The sequence below is a fragment of the Euwallacea similis genome, chromosome 2 (genome assembly GCF_039881205.1).
Source record: "Euwallacea similis isolate ESF13 chromosome 2, ESF131.1, whole genome shotgun sequence".
NCBI lineage: Eukaryota > Metazoa > Arthropoda > Insecta > Coleoptera > Curculionidae > Euwallacea > Euwallacea similis.
Genome location: NC_089610.1, coordinates 6539130 through 6559464, shown reverse-complemented (window position 1 = coordinate 6559464; position 20335 = coordinate 6539130). Strand labels below are relative to the sequence as shown.

The following is a 20335-nucleotide window of genomic DNA, read 5'->3' as shown; positions in this document are numbered from 1 at the left end:
TTGAAATTGAGCTTAAACAGCCACAATTTTTTTTGCTTCCTTCACATTTATTCAGAAAAACACACCCTGTGTGTCGTAGCAATTATGTTAATGGCCGACGGTCGCTGGAAGCGCTAGAACTTACTATCTTCCGTATTAAATGCAAGGTTTTTTTTTAATAATTTATTTTAAAATAATTATATACAGTCTACGCTTAACATAACAACTAAGTACATATACAAAATGTTACTTTCGAACCTTAACTTATAGTTCAGGGTTAATGCTTAAAAATCGTGTATAAATATTTCATAAATAACCGAGTTTCATCAGTTTTGCCGTAACATATCTGACAATCGACGCAGATGGCTTTTGAAAACCCCCAAGATATAACGTATGTACATTAATAGCAGGTTTGTATTAAAAATATGAATTTTTGGATAAAGTAGCAAAGAAAGCTGTTAAAATATGGCAGTGAATGAATCTTTTTAACATAGTAAAATTGAAATTATCGCAATGCGGTGACACCTAAGCTCGCAATATTTCTTACAACGCAACTGAAACAATTTTAAATAAAATTCCCCTTTTAAAACAAGGTACAGTATTTACAACAAAATGACATGGAAATATTGTCTTCACAACCGTTTTTAAAATCTTATAACACGAACTCATCGACTAAATTAAATCTACCTCCTGGTAGGAGGTGCTGGCGTAAACTCCTGACAACTCTCCACATTTTCAGGCCAATCACAGACGTTTTGGTTGGGATTAAAAACCAGGTTTGCAGGACATGGCATGTGGTGCTTTCTCTCTCCTTCACACATGTAGTACATCTTGCAGTCCGACTTGTCAGGGTGGTAACTGATGTGGCCATCCTGCTCGTCACAAGTAATCTCAGTTGCTATGGGATAAAGAGGCATTGTATAGGAGCGCGAATGTATCAATATGTTGTACATACGATCTTTAGTGGTATATTGCCCAGAGCCCACGTGAGTTTCATAGGGACCTTCAAATTCTAGTTTCACTTTATAGCCATCCAGTTCTTGTCTTATAGCGTTGATCAGGGGGTATTTGCCGCTGCCGCAAGAACCTCGGAAGTCGTCCATGTCCACTGACCAGATCATTATTCCTCCAAAACCTTCCTCCTTCAGCCAGGCTATCTACGAGTAATTACACCGCAGGCTAAACAATCGATGGTCCAAAATAACAATAACTCACTTTTGTCTTTAAACTCCTCTCATCATCAAATCCAACCCACTGATTGTCTTTGTAGGCGAAAGGCACTTGCTGCTCGTTATCCCAAACTAACGTAACGTTGTCTTCATGCAAGAAGTCGCAAATTTCGTAGAAACTCATGAATCCTGCCTCAGAGGTATACTTCCCAGGCTTGCCGCCTCCACTAGCAGGGGCTCCAATATCGAACTGGGTCATGTTGACCAACTCAAAGCTGCGTCCATAAGTGGGCATTCCAATCATTAGTTTTTCCTTGGGGGCTCCTTGCTTCACCCATTCTCTCGCAGAATAATCCTAAAATATCGAGTTTTAATAATAATCTCCAATAACTGATTTTCTTCTACGTACCACTGTCAGTTTCTTTTGATAACTAGTAGCACTTTCTAATGGGAACAAAGGACTGTTGTGTCCCACTGTCCTTTCCCATTGACCGTGGAAGTCATAAGTCATAACGTTGATGAAATCGAGGTATTTGGAGATTTCAGGAACATCGTAACCTGCAGCAATGGCTTCGAAGGAAGCTGGCACTGCTGCTGTTAAAAGAAGTCTTGGTTGACCGCTAGTTTTGGCTTCCCCTTCGAAAGCAACTCTCAGTTCTTTCAGCAAAGAGACATATGCGACTCTGTCATCGGCTCCTGAAGTACGTACTTACTTATTAACAATAGTTACCAGAGTAAGACGCTACAAACCTCTTGGATATTCCCAATCAACATCCAACCCATTGAACTTGTACTCTCTCAAGAATTCTATGGCATCGTAGACAAACTGATTCATTCGAAAAACGTTACCTGTCAAGTCTTTGAATGGGGTGGATCCAAAGGCCCATCCTCCAATCGCCAGTAATATCTAACACCAAAGTTCATAGTAAGTTTGAGTCAGAAGAATATGGGGAAGGTACCTTTAAATCGGGGTTCTTTTCTCTCAATCCTACAACTCGTTCATACATTTCCGGGTCCTTGTCGTTACTCTCTGCCAATTTGTGATCATCTAAGGTGGCAAAAGCGTAAACTATATGGGTGCATAAGGCTGGGTTGATATCTTCGGGTGTGAATTTTCCTGCTCCTGGTCGCTTCTGGGACCAGCTGGTCATGTAACAGAATACTTGTGGCTTTCTCACTGCAATAAATAAGTACTTATGACATATCGGGAGACATGTGGCAATTATAAAAAAAATGACGGTCTGATGCATGACTCCTCTGTCACCCAGTATAGCAGCTCATGACAAAATAGGCTCATAATATAGACCAGATAAGCACCTTTCTTATTAATCGCGTTTTTATGCGCCTTTTTGCTTAATGGCTTCCTATTTCGCTTCAACACTTCGGACACTGCGATCTTCATTGGTTTTGGCTTCTCAACCACTTCTTCTTCTTCTTCATCCTCCTCGCTAGCACCAGCGACAGCTTGCCAATCCACGTCTTTTGCATCTTTACCTCTGGAGATACCTCTGAGTTCCTCCCTGAAGTCCTCATTAAGAGTTGATACATTTATAAATGTTTTGGCTAATTATTACCTCATAGCTCCTATCAAGGGGTATTTAACATCTCCTCCACACACGGTACCAGTGAAGTCGTCCATATCGACAGTCCAGACCATGGCGCCGGCAAATCCATTATCTTTAATCCATTTCATCTTTTGCCTGATCGATTTCTCGTCGTCGAAGCCAATCCACTGATCTCCGTCCACTAAATAGGGAACCTTCATTTCATCGTCCCAGTAATAAGTAGCACCATTCCTCAACATCTCACAAATCTAAAAGTGCATTATCCATATTTAATACAATCATGATACTTAAGCCCTGTAGCGCATTACCTCATAATATGCTAGGAATCCAGATTCTTTGGTGTACTTTCCCTCAGTCCCACCAGCACTAGCAGGAGCATGCACTCCATGTTTGGCCGGGTTTGAGAGCTTAAATGATCTACCGTATGTTGGCATACCTAAAAACCACGATTAATCGATTAAAAGTCCGATGTATTGACCAATCTCTTACCAATCACAAGTTTTTCCTTGGGGGCTCCCAACTTAGCCCAAAGATTGGCAGCGTGATCAACGTTCAGCTGTTTTTGATACTGGCTGTCTGAGTTGGGTGAATATAAAGGAGCATTGTGTCCGGTCTCCTTTTCCCATTTTCCATGAAAATCGTAGGCCATGACGTTGATAAAGTCCATGTATGAAGCCACAGCCGGAACATCGTATCCTCCTTTGATGTTATCAGGACCTACGGGTACTGCCGCTGATAGTAGCAGACGTGGTTTTTTGATTTCCTGGGCTTCGGCTTCGAAGGCCTCTCGAAGTTCTGATAAATACGTTTAAGATTAATTTATGGTAATGCTAAAGCTAAAAAATATGTGTTTACTCAAGTTAAATGGAAAGTAATCGATGGCTGAGAGACTTTTTCAGTTTCACTTTATTTACAACAAAACCAAGTCAGCACTACTGACACTCAATGATTAATAGTCAATTTCCTACAGAGCTGAATGATTCAGTATAAATTAAATAATATTTCAAATGTACTAAATCATAGAACTGGTTCGCAAATATACTTTCCAATAATGATAAATCCTTCAGAGATTTATGCATATCCGCCTCAAGCAATGAAAATGCCATCTAAAACGACATCTTAACAGCTAACCACCAAAGTAGTACAACTGGCAAAATTACCACCACCGTTTGGCTATTTAATTTAAGCAGACATTTTAAAATTAAACGGTTGGGACCAGAAAATCGTACCTTTAACAAGGGCAACAAAGTTCTTCTTATCCACACTTCCGCTGGGATATTCCCAATCCAGGTCAAGCCCATCGAATCCTCGGTCCCTAAGGAATGGAATGGCACTGAAGATGAACGTTTGCCTGGCATATCTAGTGCTGGACATATCCTTGAATTTTTGGGTTCCAAAAGACCAGCCACCTGAAGTTTAAGCCAAAGTGAATTTTTTCTGTTCTTTAGTGAGTTTGCAACATACCGATGGCCAGTAAAGTCTTCAAATTAGGATTCGCCTTCTTAAGCTTCTGAATCCTTTCATACAATCCCACTTTTCCATCTTTGGTTTCGTCGTTGCTTTCAAACGAGGACAGTTTACCTTTCTTGAGCCATCCAAACGCGAAGATGAGGTGAGTGCATAGATCCGGTAAAATATCTTCTGGGGTAAATTTACCAATTTTGATTCTTAAATGACCAAAAGGATTGAATTTCCTAAAGTATTCCTCAATGCCTTCTTACCTATATTGTGACCAGTTAGTATAATAGCACACAACCTTATATCCATCTTTGTCTTTTTTGGTAGTTGTGGCACTTACGGCGTTATCAGAGTCTGATTTGCGCTTCAGCCCCGGACGAGTTCTTCGAAATTTGCTCACACTAGAAGACACTTCTTGGTCTTTGGAGAGCGCTGCGCTCTGGGAGCTGGATGATGAGGAGCTGGCGGGTTTCACTGGACGTCGCAGTCGTCTTCGTGTAGCTGAAAAGTCAAACGTTCCATTTATTCAGCGAAATAACGTATCATGTGTTGTCTGATTGGAAATCACGATACGGCAAAAGAGGAAAGAATGTAGTTAGGAAATTCTATTCAAAGAAATGTCGTGACAGAAAAGGAGGGGGATTGACATCCCCATGTTGTTAGACTAGAATTTACGAGGTATAGTAATAGATGGGTGACGTCAGTGGCGTACTGCGTTTTCACGGCTTTTACGGATTTTTAGAGGTCAACAACGACTTTTTCCTTGGTGTTCTCACCTTTTTAATCTCTTGTGGCCCGACCCCGATTTTCGTCATATAAAATTGGTAATTGTGAAGTTCAAATATTCATGAACAACAGTAGTGGATTTTGTTTCTCGAAGCTTATTTACAAGAAAATAATGAAAACGTTTATTCACGGTTACAGTGTTTCCTTGAATACCTCCAAATGTCGATGGAATTTTTCATACGCCTCAAATTTAAGTGACTGCGTACCCAGATCCTCGTAGTTGAGCTCCAGAAACGAACACCCTGTATATCGATATGGTTGAAAAATTATTTCGACTTATTTCTGGAGTGAAGCTTTATAAAAGTTACTTACGTCGATCTCTCTCCGAATTGGCAATTTGGACTAGGAGCAATACTACTAAACCTATAAACAAAAGTGTCCGGAGTTTACATCTAGGTCGTGGTATCTGCAACAAAAATATGTATCAATCTACATAAAAAAGAGTGCATCAATTGCGTATAATTGTTATTAAAATTAAATGCGCATAAAATGCATAAACCCCCACATTAACAGTGAAATAATTAGCTCCACATCCCGATACGATATATTAGATATGTTTCAATAATACTCATAATGAAATTGATAAATTACAACAGACCTCGCCTTTAAATGCGACTTATATCAATATGAGTATGCATATTATTCTTCAGATTGTCGGCACAGTTGTTAACCTTCGAACAGCGACTGGGTGGGCCATTGTTACATTTATTGATCTTTCCTCAATTAGCTGCCCAATAAGACTTGGTCTACATGCTGTAAGTGTTTTTTCAGCCACTAGTTCTCGTGGAACATCCGTTGTTTCATTTACCGTCTTTAATGAAGCAAAAAATTAAACCGGTTAGTCATAGCTCGTTAATTGACAAGAGGTTGACTTGTAGCGCTATTAACACGAAAACTGCTATGATAATGATGCTATTTATTTAGGAAACGATGCATGAGATAATTAACAAACGCCAAATTTCACAACCTTTTGTAGGGCAACTCCAGAATCCAATTCATCACGACTGGAGGAGAACAGAGGCAGCAATCTGATGATGAACACTAGTGCTCCAAAAATGACTAGATTGGTGTACACGCTTTTTCGGGCTAGTTTCCTATCGTCTTCTGTGGTTTCCGATATGGAATCAAAAGGTACTCGTATCATTTTTAAAGAAATTAACTGAATTTGCTTGAAAGTGTCTCAGGTCCCTGACAAATTGACAGATACGTCAAAAGCACAAGTATGAAGGGTTACGTAGCGCATGATCTTCCATGATGCTATATTCTACACCAATGGTGTATGATACCCAAATCCAGCTGATGAATAGTTCGCTCTCAAGGAATATCAGCTACGCATAATTTTTTCTTGTTCAGCACCCAGTCTCTCAGCTATAAGAGGGATGAATTGGGATGCTTTTGAATAATTTTATTTGGCTAGATACTATTACCCGGAGAAAAAGTGTGCTCCTGGGGAAACATGTTTATGACGTATTAGCCGCCATTTTGAAAAATAGAAAAGTATATTTTTAACCATAAAAGTGGAGCCCAACAGTTTTTCATCGAGCCCCGCATTCAAATCTTCAATTTTTGCATATCAAAATTATTTTTAATATTTATTTCCTTTTCAATATCCTCATTTTCCTCCACTTTATACGACAAATTTACATTTACGTCATAATTTAGTTCAGGTCCGCTGAGGTTAACGTTTTCCTTCCAATTTATCTCCATTGAATATCAACATTGGCGTCTATTTTAAAATCCCAGACATATTATGGGAATGCCTCAGGCCTACCATGATGGGGCGTGTTGCCAATTAACGATTGAGCAATAATTGATCTAGAAACAATGATCTACAAGCAGCTTAAACGTTGGCTGTTCCACTTTACGGTTTTTAACCTCTGTTTTGGTGGTTTATTTGAAATGATTGTTACGGATATTTGGTCGGAACGATTAATTCGTCAATTGACCATGCCAATCTCTTGATCATACCATAATCGACTAACCAGTTCTACGGTATAAGGAACCATGGTGCGACAAATAGGAAGTCGAACTGCTGTCTGCAGTGCTGATATGTAGGGCTTTATTACACCAGACGAGGTCACTAGACATTAAGAAACTGTATGTGGTATTAAAGGTGTCAGACTAAACGAACCTTTCTTTGGCTTGCATTATACCATTCATCATTCATACTATTTGATTTATTATATATTAATGCTGTGTAAGGGAGTGTCATTATTTCGCCAAACATGGACCAGGTGCGTAAGGGTAGGGAGGAAAGAGTCTCTTTTGGAAAATAAATGCTTCTTTTAGGCCTTTTATGAGTTCATTTTATTGACAAATTGGATTAAAAGTAGAACTACAAATCTTCCAAGTTCCGAAGCTGTGGCCGCTTTTCTAGAAATGTAGCGGTTTCATCGAGAATGGGCAACAGAGCCCAGTTTTGTTCAGCTGGTTTTCATACTTTTTGAATTTCAAATTAATTCATTAGCAGCAAATATCCAAACTTGTAGTCGTGACGCCATTACAGGAACTACCACATATACTGATACATGTTAAAATGATTAGGCATAGTGCTATTGATAGGAAAACCTGTGTCACCGACTGATATGCACTAACTCTATATTATGTATACGATCTTTATATTAAAAGTGAATGGACTCGAACCATATGTTATATATTATGACAACGATTAAACATTTGTTATGTAACAAAACTACCGTTAAAAACTGAATTAATTAACTAATACTCTATAAATCATTTCATGTTTCCTAATTAGATGTTAATGTACGTGGTATGTCAAAATTAAGTAGTTAAAGTTAAACAGCGAAATCTTCACTTAGAAATAGTATTAATTTACCCTATAAACCGTGTTCTAAAAATCCCTCGTTAGCGAACTGCAGATTCTTCAAATTTATCAAATTGCCTTAATACGGGCACATTATTTTACTTGAGTTTTCCAAGACCGCAGCGAATCCAGCAATCCCTCAATTTAAATCTCGATTTCGCTAAAAAAAGACTTGATTTAGATCACGATATAAATCAATCGATTTATACCAGGCCAACCCTGTTAAATGTACATTTCAACAAACATAAACTGCCATTAAACATAAATTTTCGCGCTGGATTGAACACACGATATCCAAGTAACAAAATTTCTCCTGTGGTATTTGAAGACTTCCCAAGCCGATCATTAACGTTCTTCTCAATCGGAGTCAACTAGGAATTTCACGTTGCTTCATTTCCATTCAGTAATGGACGAATTAGTGTTAAAGTTCTAATGGGTGAACGTAAAGAAAAAATATCTTAATTGGCAGTATTGCGATCGCAATTATCGGGTATCAGAGATCGTTATCATTATGATAAATATGAAGTCTTTGGCTTGGAGCGATTTTTAATTCATGAAGAATGTCCATGTTTGCATGATGGTAGCGTTGGCCATTATACTCATTTCACGTCCATATTTGGTGTTTTTTTGGGTAATTGAGATAATGTCTGTACCTCAGGGGTAAACTGTGCTAAATCCAATTTCTATCGAATGCGAGCTTTCTGTACTCAGTCGTTTAATGTTAAATGTCATTGGACTGAGTACAAGAAACTCACATTCGATAGAAATCAGATTTAGTACAGTTCACCCCTGAGGTACAGATATAGGAATGCATCGACAAAAAGTACCTTCCTCGCGAAGGCAAAAATTAAAAAACTTACGGCTTCAATGAATCTTTGAACGTATTACTTTGATTATAATTAAAGTATACATCAGAATCTGATGTATAAACGGTATTAGCTGGATATTTGATTAAATTTAAGATCCACGATTTCAGTAGAGTTGAAAGAGCCCAGATCTGAATACTGGGTTATTATCTGTAATGGACCTTGGAACAGCAAACTCAGGAACAATTACCAAGTAATTTATTTCACTCTTAAATAATGGACCTCAATCAGGTTTACAAAAATGAAGAACTTGGTTGACGAAGTACAGGTTAACGCGGCACTTTGGCGAAGAGAGCGTTTACAAGTTTTGCCAAGTTCTTAAGTACTAAAACCGAGGACACATAGGCATACTACGACAGGAGGCAATTATCGGTTACTTTATCAACTCTATCCTCAATCCACCTAAAATACTTTTTGTTCCTGAAGCTTCAGCTGACCAACATTATTAAATCTCTGTAATTACTTACATACCGTTATCATAAAGATGATAAAATAATAACTAGAAAACAGGCCAAGGCAAAACAGACTCATTTCAGAATTTATATCCGTACATACATACATAATATTGTGATATCAGATAAGCAATATTTTCATTAATATGGGTAAATGAAATGATCTAATAATCGTATTTCATAGTTTCCATTGAACCCAACACTTATTTCATTAACTTAATCCTCATCATGACTAGTCATACAATATACAAACTTCCTGAGCAAACACATTGAAATTACTAAATATCACGATTTTACGTGGCATTGATGGGACATTTACTCACGATGCATTACATCAATTAGACGGTTTTTGACCTTCGAGAGTCACCTCTTCGAAATGTTGTTATTTTTTAGACACAAACTAAGGTCACAAACATTGTCTGTCGACGCTAACAAAGAAGCCTACGTAAAGCCTCATATCGAGATGAGCTTATTTGAATCTTAGGCTTAAAAATAGTGGATAATGAGCTTTTGTATGAGAACCATTGAATGCAAATATGGGCATTTTTTACATAACTGTCTAAGTCGGATTGTCTCATTGTACCGTTAATAAGGTTGGTGTTGCAAAAGTGCACTTTTGAATTGGAAGATGTTAGATGCTGAACAATAAGAACACCCAGGAAAAAAGGGCAAATATGCAGAATTGTGCCGGTCTAACAATGTGGCAACTTTGATCTTCACGATAAGAGGAATTAGAAATTTGGACATTTTCTATGAGTTGCAATAATAGGTGGCACGTGTCGGCGACAAATATCTTAGTGAAAATCCGTCTACAAATATGCTTTTTTGGAAGGTTTTTCATTAAGTTACATCAAAAATTTCTTTTATTCATGTTGCACTTTCAGAGAAATGAAACCACAGCGACATGAATACATTCAACAACTTTTTCTTTTAAACATGTACCTCAACAATATGCAAATAATTTCACATATTCAACGTTCGTTTAAAATCGTAACACTTCCATTAGCAATAATGTCGAATAATCAAACCACATACCCTAAAACCCAATTTTAACGACTTTCTCTTGCTTTAAACTTACCAGTTAAAGTAATATTTATGGTATAATGCAAAACTAGCTGTCTCGGTTTCATGTTTTGCACTTGCAGACATAATATATTCGAACAGAGCAGTCGAGTTTAGAAATTCTTTACACATTCAGGGAATATGTTAAACCAGTAATGTAACCACGGCTTAGAAATTGATTGGGGTTGTAAGTAATAGATATTATGATTTTTAGACATCAGGCGTGGGACCTAGAAATATTATGCAGTCACCGAACAGTAATGGGCAATTAATTAAAAAAACTGCAGTATTAACCGCTATGTTTACTGCACTTCGCGAGGTTTGGTCTATGAGTACCGGTTTGAAGTACTCGGTTAATGGACAACTTTCGTTTTCAGCTTGGTTATTGAAGTATGCACTCTGTCAAGAGCAAAGAGATAAAAAATCCTTCAAAGCAAACAATTATTATTGTTATTAATGTAGAATAAGCAAACGATACTAAAGAACTCACGGTTCAATTAATTTTAATTAGCTGAGATATTTCAGTTTAGGGAAGGTGCAAGGATGGCATTGTTCTATGAGCGCACTGGTTCAGACTCCAATATTACTCCATTAGAAAGTAACGGTAGCACATTACAAACAGAGAAGTATGCAGCCAAACCTCCTTTAATTGTGATAAACACGCATAAAAACTTCTTTTTTTTGGATGTTTCTGGTAAATATTGCGATTTTGTGGGTGGGGCACCCAGCGTGCCTAACAACCAGCCCCAGCTCAAGTGAGTCACTGAACGCCTGATCTGGGGAAGCACTGGCCACATTCAGCAGTGTTAGCAGTTAGCCACAATTATGCAACTGCTTGATATTCGGAACAATAATTTAATTCTATTTAATGGGCAGTGTATCGCTTAGCAGAATTCGGATTGGAAAAACTTGGTTTTTCTAATTTCCCTTCTGAATTAATTTAAAATTCTCAAAAATTCTTGTTGAGGCGAAACAAGATTCGATGAAAATAACTAAAATTTGGATTTTTTTTTGCGGCATGTCCACGAATTGGCTCTTCACCCATTCATAGGCAGTAGCGATGAACAAAATACCGCATCATAACCTTTAGAGTTTCAAAATTACGTTAAATGTTGTCATTCCCTCGGCTTTTATATATTCATAGCCACAACTGACCTTAAATTTCATGGGTTATGTCACAACAGATTAACATAACTCGTCCGCGAATTTCTGATGTTAATTCGTCATTTTCCAGAACGTACTCCTAAGTGCGCGATTTATTTAGGAAAGTAGTGTAGCAACGTAGCCACTTAATAAAAAATTTTAAGGCTACAAGTATATTAAAATTATATAAGGTGTGCATTGCCACACTGAAATGAAATAGTCAACTAAAATTAAACGTATTTATATATAGAAATCATTCAAACGGCAAATTCTCTAGACAATGCGAATGTTTCCAGTCTATTTAGCAATCCTTTCTTTAAGTCGAAGTACAATGCACTCACATTTTTTCACATCACTGAAATTCTAATGCCAAGTTGTTGATGGTTGCTCCGGCGTAAAGCATCAGAAATGTGTATGATCCTCCTCGGAGAGCCAAAGTGAGGCGTTTCCGCAAACTGGCCGCCAAGGTATTTATGGACTGAACAATCACCATTGGATCACTCTGAATTTATAGTCTCAGAGGCACTGTTCCTTGGAAAAATAACCTTTCTAACCATAGCTAAGGTTTATTGGTAACTGACATGCTAAATAATATCGACACATACGAGCAAGAATATGACAAAGCCGGCACCGAGGTTTTCTGAGCCATTAGCTAATTTTTTTTATCCGAAAGTCGCTTGTTCTCATTTTACAGGGTGTGAAAGATTTTTTTTTAATTTTCCTAATTGCGAAATCTGATTTATGACGTAGCTGAACGTTCTTTGTACCATTTGTGCCAATTTTTCTGGGACACCCTATAAATAGACGAAGCAGTACTAAGCGTGTAAAAGCTTCTATTTTTTTCCTACAAATTTAATTATTTCGATCCTTCTTTCCTTACCTTAAATACCAACAAAATGATAGAAAACAGTAAAGTGTGCTATTAGAGGTTTTGTGATGGTTTTTTGCGCACATTACGAGTTCTAGTAATATCTAAAGAGAATTCTGAAAAAATGTTACGGTCAATTTGAGATTGACCTCAATATAATCACGTCGCCGTTGTAGCCCGAAATGGTAGAGCAGTACCTCAGGCAGATATCAATAACAAGACCAACGTGAAAAAAACTGAAGGTTGTTGGTCAAGTTTCAAATAAAAGTGAACGTTGTTGGTGTTGGTTTCAACAAGAAAGGTACTGTGCTTCCACTTAAGGTTCAAAAGTTTCCAAAGATTTGTGCCCAGTGTGGCAAAATTTGTGGTTGGTGCGCAGTTTAGGTAACACACCAAAGAATACAATTTCTTTCCAACGTGTTAAGAAACTTAGAAAACTTGCGAACGCTTTTGTCAAGAATTAGACAATAGTTTAACCACAGACAATATTCAGATAAAAATCAAATAAAAGAACTTTTTTCAGTAGGTAGTAAAATCGTAATTCTAACTCAGTAAACAAAACCGTAAACTGGTTAAGCTCGAACAGGAAGCGGTTTAAGGCACGTTCGCAAGACGACGTTGCGCAAGGCATATTAAAGGTTTTCACCATTTTATATTTTGATCATGTCGCCGACCAATATGGAGCGAAATTGCGAGTAATTGCTGATGATGAAGAATATATTCTGAAATATAAAGTAAAAATTGACAATGCAGGAAGCCTTTTGAAGATTTCCACCTGATAGCATCAAAAAAAAGAACAGGGAACAGATAAGCACTTTTTTCTTTTTCGACTACAAATATGCCGCTGTGATTGTTCTCGTGTTTGGTAAACGCATCATGTAACAACCCATTTTTCGTGTGATTATGAGATTACGACGGTAGCAGCGTAACTGGGACCATTGGTAACCTGTGCAGTTGCACTCGTTCAGTACAACGTAAGACAGAAATATACATATATCAATATACAGGGTAGCCTAGTCAAAATGTCCGGAATATTTTTTGTCGGGATACATTTCATTTATTTATTTATCTTAATGGAGCCTCGTCTAAAACCAACAGTGTCTCTGGAAGTATTTGAAAGTTCAAGACTTGAGGTTATCCATTGGAAGGTTACAAGAGCGTACAAGCAAAGAATCTCAAAGAAGTAGTCGCTGAATTGCTATTGAGAAGGGTAAACTAGATGGCTGCTATGGGAATACTCACAAAAATGTAAAAGTAGAGATATGTCGAATACCATTATACCCCCCGCCACCCATTTCTGCCTGTTGTTTGTCCAACAATAGAAGAGTGAAGAATCAGTCGGTTATCAGGGATGGACACCAGACTCGCGCTACATATACTATATGTGTCAATTATTTTCTATTGCACTTTTAATAGCCTTCAATATAAAGTTCTCATTCCATAATGATTCGCCTCTTGAGGACCTTTTTGGATGGCGCAAAATCAACGACGCTATAATTTCAAAACGCACTACCTAATACGACTTATTTCCCAACATGTTGCTCGTACAGCATTTCGTCAATGCTGGATGTAAGTAAAGAACTCTGTGAACCAGCAGTTATAAAAGGAAAAATTGTTGAAAACTTATTGCTGAGATCGCTTGCAAATGCCGCCAATCCCTGTCACCGAGAGGAGCTTTGCCTTGACTTACGATTACAAGGCGGTAATTCGTTCATTGCCTTCAATGGACCAGTTCCCTTTCAACAATTAAGACACGCATTAATTATATTATTGTTCACCTAGAACATATTGGTTGTATATTCGTAATAGAGGCAACATCGAAATCAGAATTATGTACTTCGAGTAATGACAGTGAACATTCATACGCAGTAAACTTGTCACCTTGACTAGCTCCAAGGCGGCGTTTTATGAATTTTAGATATTTTTGAGTCATTTACTATCTATTTGGGTACTAGTTTCCCGCTACAAAAATCAATAAATTGAGTGTATACCCATCCTTGAGAAATTTACATAATTTTTCAAATCTTAAGAAGGTCACGTTGGCACTTCCTGATTCTCTTGATCGATTCCAGCTTCGATAAAACCTTTTTTTGTGCACGTTTCGGCAAAAGAACAAACTAAAGAAGGTGCTGAATGGGTCTGAACAATTCCTTAACTTCTGTAACCAAAGTAATATAGATTGCTATCTCTCACGGTTGAACAAAAGCTCGGCGTACCTACTTCAACATTTAACTTTACGTAACCAAATAACGTCGGCCATATTAAATTCGAACCTGCTGATTTTATGTAACGTGGTAACGTGTTTCTAAATATCCTTTCTTGCCCAATTATTTTTGATAATTATTATTTTGATCGGCAACTTTTTTTTATTAGCGAGTACTTATGTCGGTACTGACACTTTATGGGTCGATACAGACCTAATAATATTTAAATGATTAAATTTGTATAAACTATTGATGGTCTTTCTGCTTTCAGGTTTATTACCGTTTTGAAATCTCATGTGAATGAGAACGCAAATAGTGTTGCGCAGGTACTCACAGTAGTTTACAATGGATGCTAAACTTCAAATATGCAATGTTTAAGCTGTTATTTACAATATCTCTGTTCGTTCCTCAGAAATGGCATAACACTCATTTTAAGTATAAAAATTATTGGTATTATTTATGTAAGTGTTATGTACCCTTATGTTACTTACATCTCCATATTTTTGGTAATATTCCCGACATGGCTACATTTTAGTACCAATTATCGTCAAAAAAGATTGCCTGTATAATAAATCTTTCACTCCCTTTTTTTTTAAGAACCAGAGTTTTTGTACAATCACGTTTCGTTAAATCGATATAACTGCAACACCCCAATAAAAGATCAATCTGGCTAGTCATCTAAGCAGTATCGCCCTTATGGGAGGCCAGACATCACACAAGAATATTACTAGCCCTATAAAATGGTTGATCCTCGCCGCCACATAGAACCGTTACTTCATCATTTCATACTTTTATTGTCAATCTATAAAATATATAGTTTAACCAACTCTCTTATCAGAAAGTCCCGGATGCCTCAACACTCTTTAGAGGAGATAGCATATGAAGTGATGTAGTACATAGCTGTAGCTGCAAAGTCTGGATCATCAGATCTCACGTCCTTTTCATTTCACGTAAATCAGTTTTTTACCCTTCGAAGAATAACATTAAATTGTTTAATAGTTTGTATAAAAAAGATTAACACAGGCATAATCTATCTTAAATTCAGCTTAAACAGTAAGCCAAATATTATAATTATTCCACAAGTACTCCTAGAATATTCGAAAAAGTCCGTTGGACTGTGAGACAAGGAGTCGAGTACTGCATCTTAGAAGGAGCACATTTTCTACAGTTTTTATAATTTTGTTTTTGTTTAGATATATTTTTATTTTAAGATAAACTATAAAACAAAATTAGGCTAAAGGTCAAATTAGGCCGAAACAGTTTCTTAATATTGAAATACCCAAGTTTCTTCCACATTCTACAATGAAGGTCAATTCAAGGTGAATACAGATATTCCGTTAAACGGAAAGCAAATATGGCGCTTCCAAATATATGTCACGTCAACATTCCAGACATTCCATTGCAAAGTTCAGCGAATGAAGCGCCCGGTTAAAGGGGATAATCTATTTAATAAAGAGATAGCTCTGTAGGCAGTAGGTCAATGTGCCACCGCAGGTAAGACAGAGTTCCAAAACTTCTAGACGAATGCCAGATAAGGATGGAATATTTGTAACGCAGCGAGAGAGACAGGATGATAATATCGCAGACCTTCTCTCAGATGTCTCTTTTGTGCGTCTCATAACCTCAAAATATTTGTTTTGATTTGAATTAGAAAACCGTTAATATTACGTTATTTATAACTGAAATGTATGAAATCTAACTCAAGCATTTACTTTTTACTATGTACTAACGACCGTTGGACCCAATATTGCTTTATATCAGAATGAACAATGCAGATTCACCTTAAGAAACAGACCAAATTACTTTAAGGAAGTGGATGATCGCCCCATTGTATGCTGTGGAAGAGGTTACAAAACCCAAGAAATAGTAGTAACTGAGCCTGTTGCTGCATTTTCGATTAGCGTTGCGAGGGAGATGTGAAAAAAGCTTTTTTTGAATCACAAAAAATCCTTATTTAATAAGATAACATTCATTTCAATATGAATCTTCAGTTAAACGTCTGGTACGAGTTGAACTTCCGGCAAAACTGATTGGGAAATCATAAAAAAGTGAGTAAAAAAGCTTCTTGAAAAATCAATCACCTCCAGTTTTGGAGGATCGTTTTCTGTCCTTAAGATAATGTTTTTGACTTATGCAAGAAGGCGTTCTTGCTCATTACCATATGCTTGTAAATAAGTTCCTGAATACAGATTTTTCACATTCTTAGATTCGTCGGGGTAATGAATATCTGTGCGCGTTACAAAGTCCGGACATAAACACTTTAGATTTTTGCCACTCTGTATATTGAAAATGGTTCATTTTTGACCATGAGTCTATTAGTATTTTTAAATTGTTTTGAAGAACCCCTTGAAATATGTCCTCCATGATCATGTATTACACCCTGTAAAGGAGCTTCTTGACTAGTAAACCAATTAACCTAGACAAAATAGTAAAAATCTGCTTACAATACAGTGGCATCATCAACAACAACAGCTTACTCATTCAGAAACATTTCGAACGGTCTTTAAAGCAGGAATGATGGTAATATTATTTCATCTCGAGCTCACGATTCACGAATGGATCCCACACAAAACCGAGATCCACGCGACCATAATGAATGAATGTACCTTTAGGTCATCAGGTTAAAAGTTGTAACCAACAAAACCGAACCTGCTCGTCATCTGGTTTGTATTGAGGTTTTTGATATTTAACGCTCTGCTTCAGTTTGTTTCTTGTTGCGTTTCACTTTTATCTGTTTTATCGTAAAAATGAAAAAACGCACATGTGCCTCTTTTATGCAACAGTTATATCGTCACAGATTAAAAGGAATAATAAGGTATAGTTTAACAGTAATTTCAATTAGTTGTTAACAATTAAATTATGCCTCTAAGGTTCGCAAGAGTGGGTAGCTCAAGGTAATCAGCAAACTTTTTACGATACAGTTAAATCACTTGTTATGCATACGAAAGTTTCGCAGTGTGTTCAGGCGAATACTGTTTTTCAACCATGTAATAAGCGTCTATATTTTTACAATCCGTCCTGCGAAGTTGCAATGCCGTAAGCAGGTGCAGGCTCACTTAGAAACCAATTTCAAGCAAAACGTTTATTACACTAACATTCTTTTAATTAATGATATTTTCTTCAGCATAAAATCTTCGAGCATACATTATAATCTTTAGTGTCTTGAGAAAGTTGCAGTGATCAGATCACAAGAACTAAATCTTGCCTATGCCTGTCTGTTGAGACAAATAGGACGACAGGGCCGTATTTACTGACCTCGTGTATTCTTGGCTGCCTATAATAAAATCGTACGTTAAAGTAGAACTGAAGTTTTCAGGTTTTTAAAAGTGAATCATTAATTGTCCAGTTTGTATTGATTACACAACCGTGTTAATAGTCGGCCGCTGGAAGTAGTTATTTAACGAAGAATTGCAGCGATGAATAGTCGGGGCATTTTAACGCACAGAGTCAACTCTCGGAGTTAAAAAGTCCTTCTACTTTCCGTTGCTTGCTAAACTTCTCCATCTGTTTTTTTACTCCTTTACATTCCAGTTTCGCTGCTCGTGCGACTTTAATCGCTTTGTCTCATGTCTCATGTCTCTCATATCTTATCATTGTACTTGGTACAGGAACATCCTTTGAATGATTTTTATAGAGACAATCGTAAACAGCCTGGTCTAATGCGACACCTTCACTTTTAAAAATGTTCCTTTTTCTTCAGTATTCTGAGCTTCAACAAATCGTTTCGTCACGTCGCCCCTATATAATTTAAATACTTAATATAACCCCTAGATATTTTCCTATCAAAAATCACTTTAGGTTTGCTAAATTAACGCTATACCGCAGCTTCAGGTTACATTCAGATTTATTTTATACAAATCTTGAATTACTTTGGTACATACCATTTTGCGAAATAAATGCGAAAGTCCAACAAATACCTCTGCGACAAAGGCGAAATAAAATCCAAAAACAAGCGCACTCACTATCACATACAATGCGACCTAAAAACCGCTTTCAATCGTAATTTCAAATCGACCGCGCGATAGTTCTTTCGCTCGTCTGGTGTTGCCTATATCAAACTGCAGCGTACGGATCATGAAGTGTATGAATTTCGCTGCATAAGGCCCCTACCCATTGACCTCCTTCTTTGTCCAACCGAAGAAACGCTCATAACTTCATCTTTGTCCGACCGAACATATAGCACGGCAAATTCGAAAGTTAATCACCTTGTCTTTGTCTAATAGATGGAAACTTGCGGACTTAAGAACTATTGCTAATAGAGAATAAATGTGAATTAAAAGAATTTGACGGATATGTTCCGTTTCTGTGCATGTTCACTTGGAATTTCGGTTTTACTAGGGAAACTGCGCTTTCCTCATAAGGGACATACATAGTTATCTGACATCATAAGGGAAGTTGATGGAGTAACCAGATTCCAAAAGTAATGTAAACAGAAGATTGCAACAGTGCCACTACACATTAATTTATTCATTAGTAGATATGTGTTTCGAAGATTTCGCACCATCACTGTTCCTCTGTATAATTCTCAAAGGCGGATTCGAATATCCGGATTTGGACTTTTTGACTTTTCCTTTGCGGCTATTTACAAAACGACCAGTGTGCGGTTTATAGGTCACTTCCTGAGTATTGAATGCATCCGCATTTCCAAGGCAACTTGTCTTAAAATTCGCTACGAGGGTCAAAAACAGACATTATTACTCTCAAATAAACTTAGCAATGATAGCAGTCGAGTGACTCGTCGTGGGTTCTTATTTGATATTTAACAGCGAGGTTCGGTAGAGGAAAGAAGGTGAGAGATGAAATTCTCTTAAATATACATTCAAACTTTCCGTTTTCAATTAAGAGCATATCCCTGAGGATAGGAATCCTTATACTAGCGCCCCAAACGAGGAAACTTAGAAAAAGCAGGGCACGAGATAATGTAACAATCGATGCTCAGTAATCAATAGCTATTTACATGGGCTTTTCTGGACAATAAACAATCCTATAAACTTTCTCTATCCTTCGCTTTGCCCAGTGTAAATACTTATGCAAATTGTTACTCTCATCGTAAATGCAAAATTTTATTTACGCCTGGTAAGTACGTCATTTTGGGTCCATACTTTCTTGATGTTCTTGGTCCCGCTTCAGTTCTGGCCATTTCAAGAAAAAAACGGCGAAATTCACTTCTAACTTGTGATATTAGCTGAGCTATTGCGCCAATTTAACGATAAATTTAGTATTTTCAATTTACCCCAACCGCGCTGTTAAAAACGTTCGTTAAACTCCTAGCAGCACCAGCCTTGATATACCGAGTCTAAACCGAAAATAATATTATTGCACAAAGAACATGTTGCAACTCTAAATCTCACGTCCTCAATTTTATTTATGATGTCTGCAAATTAAGCCAGCCAAATATTGTTGCTGCAGCTCCATTTTACGGTCGAATCTATTAAAGGTCGTCATTTTGTGTTATGGTCACTTAGAATTAGAAAAAACTGAAGCTCACAGTTCAGAAAAGCAAACTGGAGCTTTCTAAAGCAATATGGTGTGCAAGATTAAGAATCGATTAATCCTCCGGATGGTGTTACATAAATTTATCGATATCTATCGAACTTTTACTATATGATAATTATCAGATTAGGACATGATTTTCACTACTAAAATGTTGTTGTGATTTATCACCACTTCTCGTGTTATCAATTAATTGTCACGTGGCCTGTTCGAAGGTCCCTCACAGATAGTCGATTTATGATATTATCGGCATTATGCAGGGTGTAACATATTCTCATGGAGATACTCCAGGGGGCAATAGTGCTGGGCAAAATAATAAAAAAATGCTAATAGGCCCACGGTCAGAAGCGCATCGCTTTCTATATACAGGGTGGTAAAGTTTAACGTTTTTCTCACATATGCCTTGAATTAAATTTTTGAAAATGCAAAACGTCAAAAGTCAAAATAAAATGATTAAAATGGCTGA

At 37.1% G+C, this 20335-nt stretch overlaps 1 protein-coding gene across 1 annotated transcript; it reads right to left on the bottom strand.

Moving 5' to 3' along the window:
* Nucleotides 1-627: 627 nt before the first annotated feature.
* Cht7 (chitinase 7) lies at nucleotides 628-18429 on the bottom strand. The gene is made up of 15 exons (XM_066405730.1): nucleotides 18258-18429; nucleotides 5270-5363; nucleotides 4435-4672; nucleotides 4178-4380; nucleotides 3943-4122; nucleotides 3203-3508; nucleotides 3022-3149; nucleotides 2723-2961; nucleotides 2466-2668; nucleotides 2108-2325; nucleotides 1899-2055; nucleotides 1558-1844; nucleotides 1195-1503; nucleotides 935-1136; nucleotides 628-877 (listed from the first exon to the last, which is right to left on the bottom strand). Exons 1-15 carry the CDS (start codon nucleotides 18258-18260, stop codon nucleotides 663-665), a joined length of 2982 nt encoding a protein of 993 aa, XP_066261827.1. The 5' UTR covers nucleotides 18261-18429; the 3' UTR covers nucleotides 628-662.
* Nucleotides 18430-20335: the final 1906 nt, after the last annotated feature.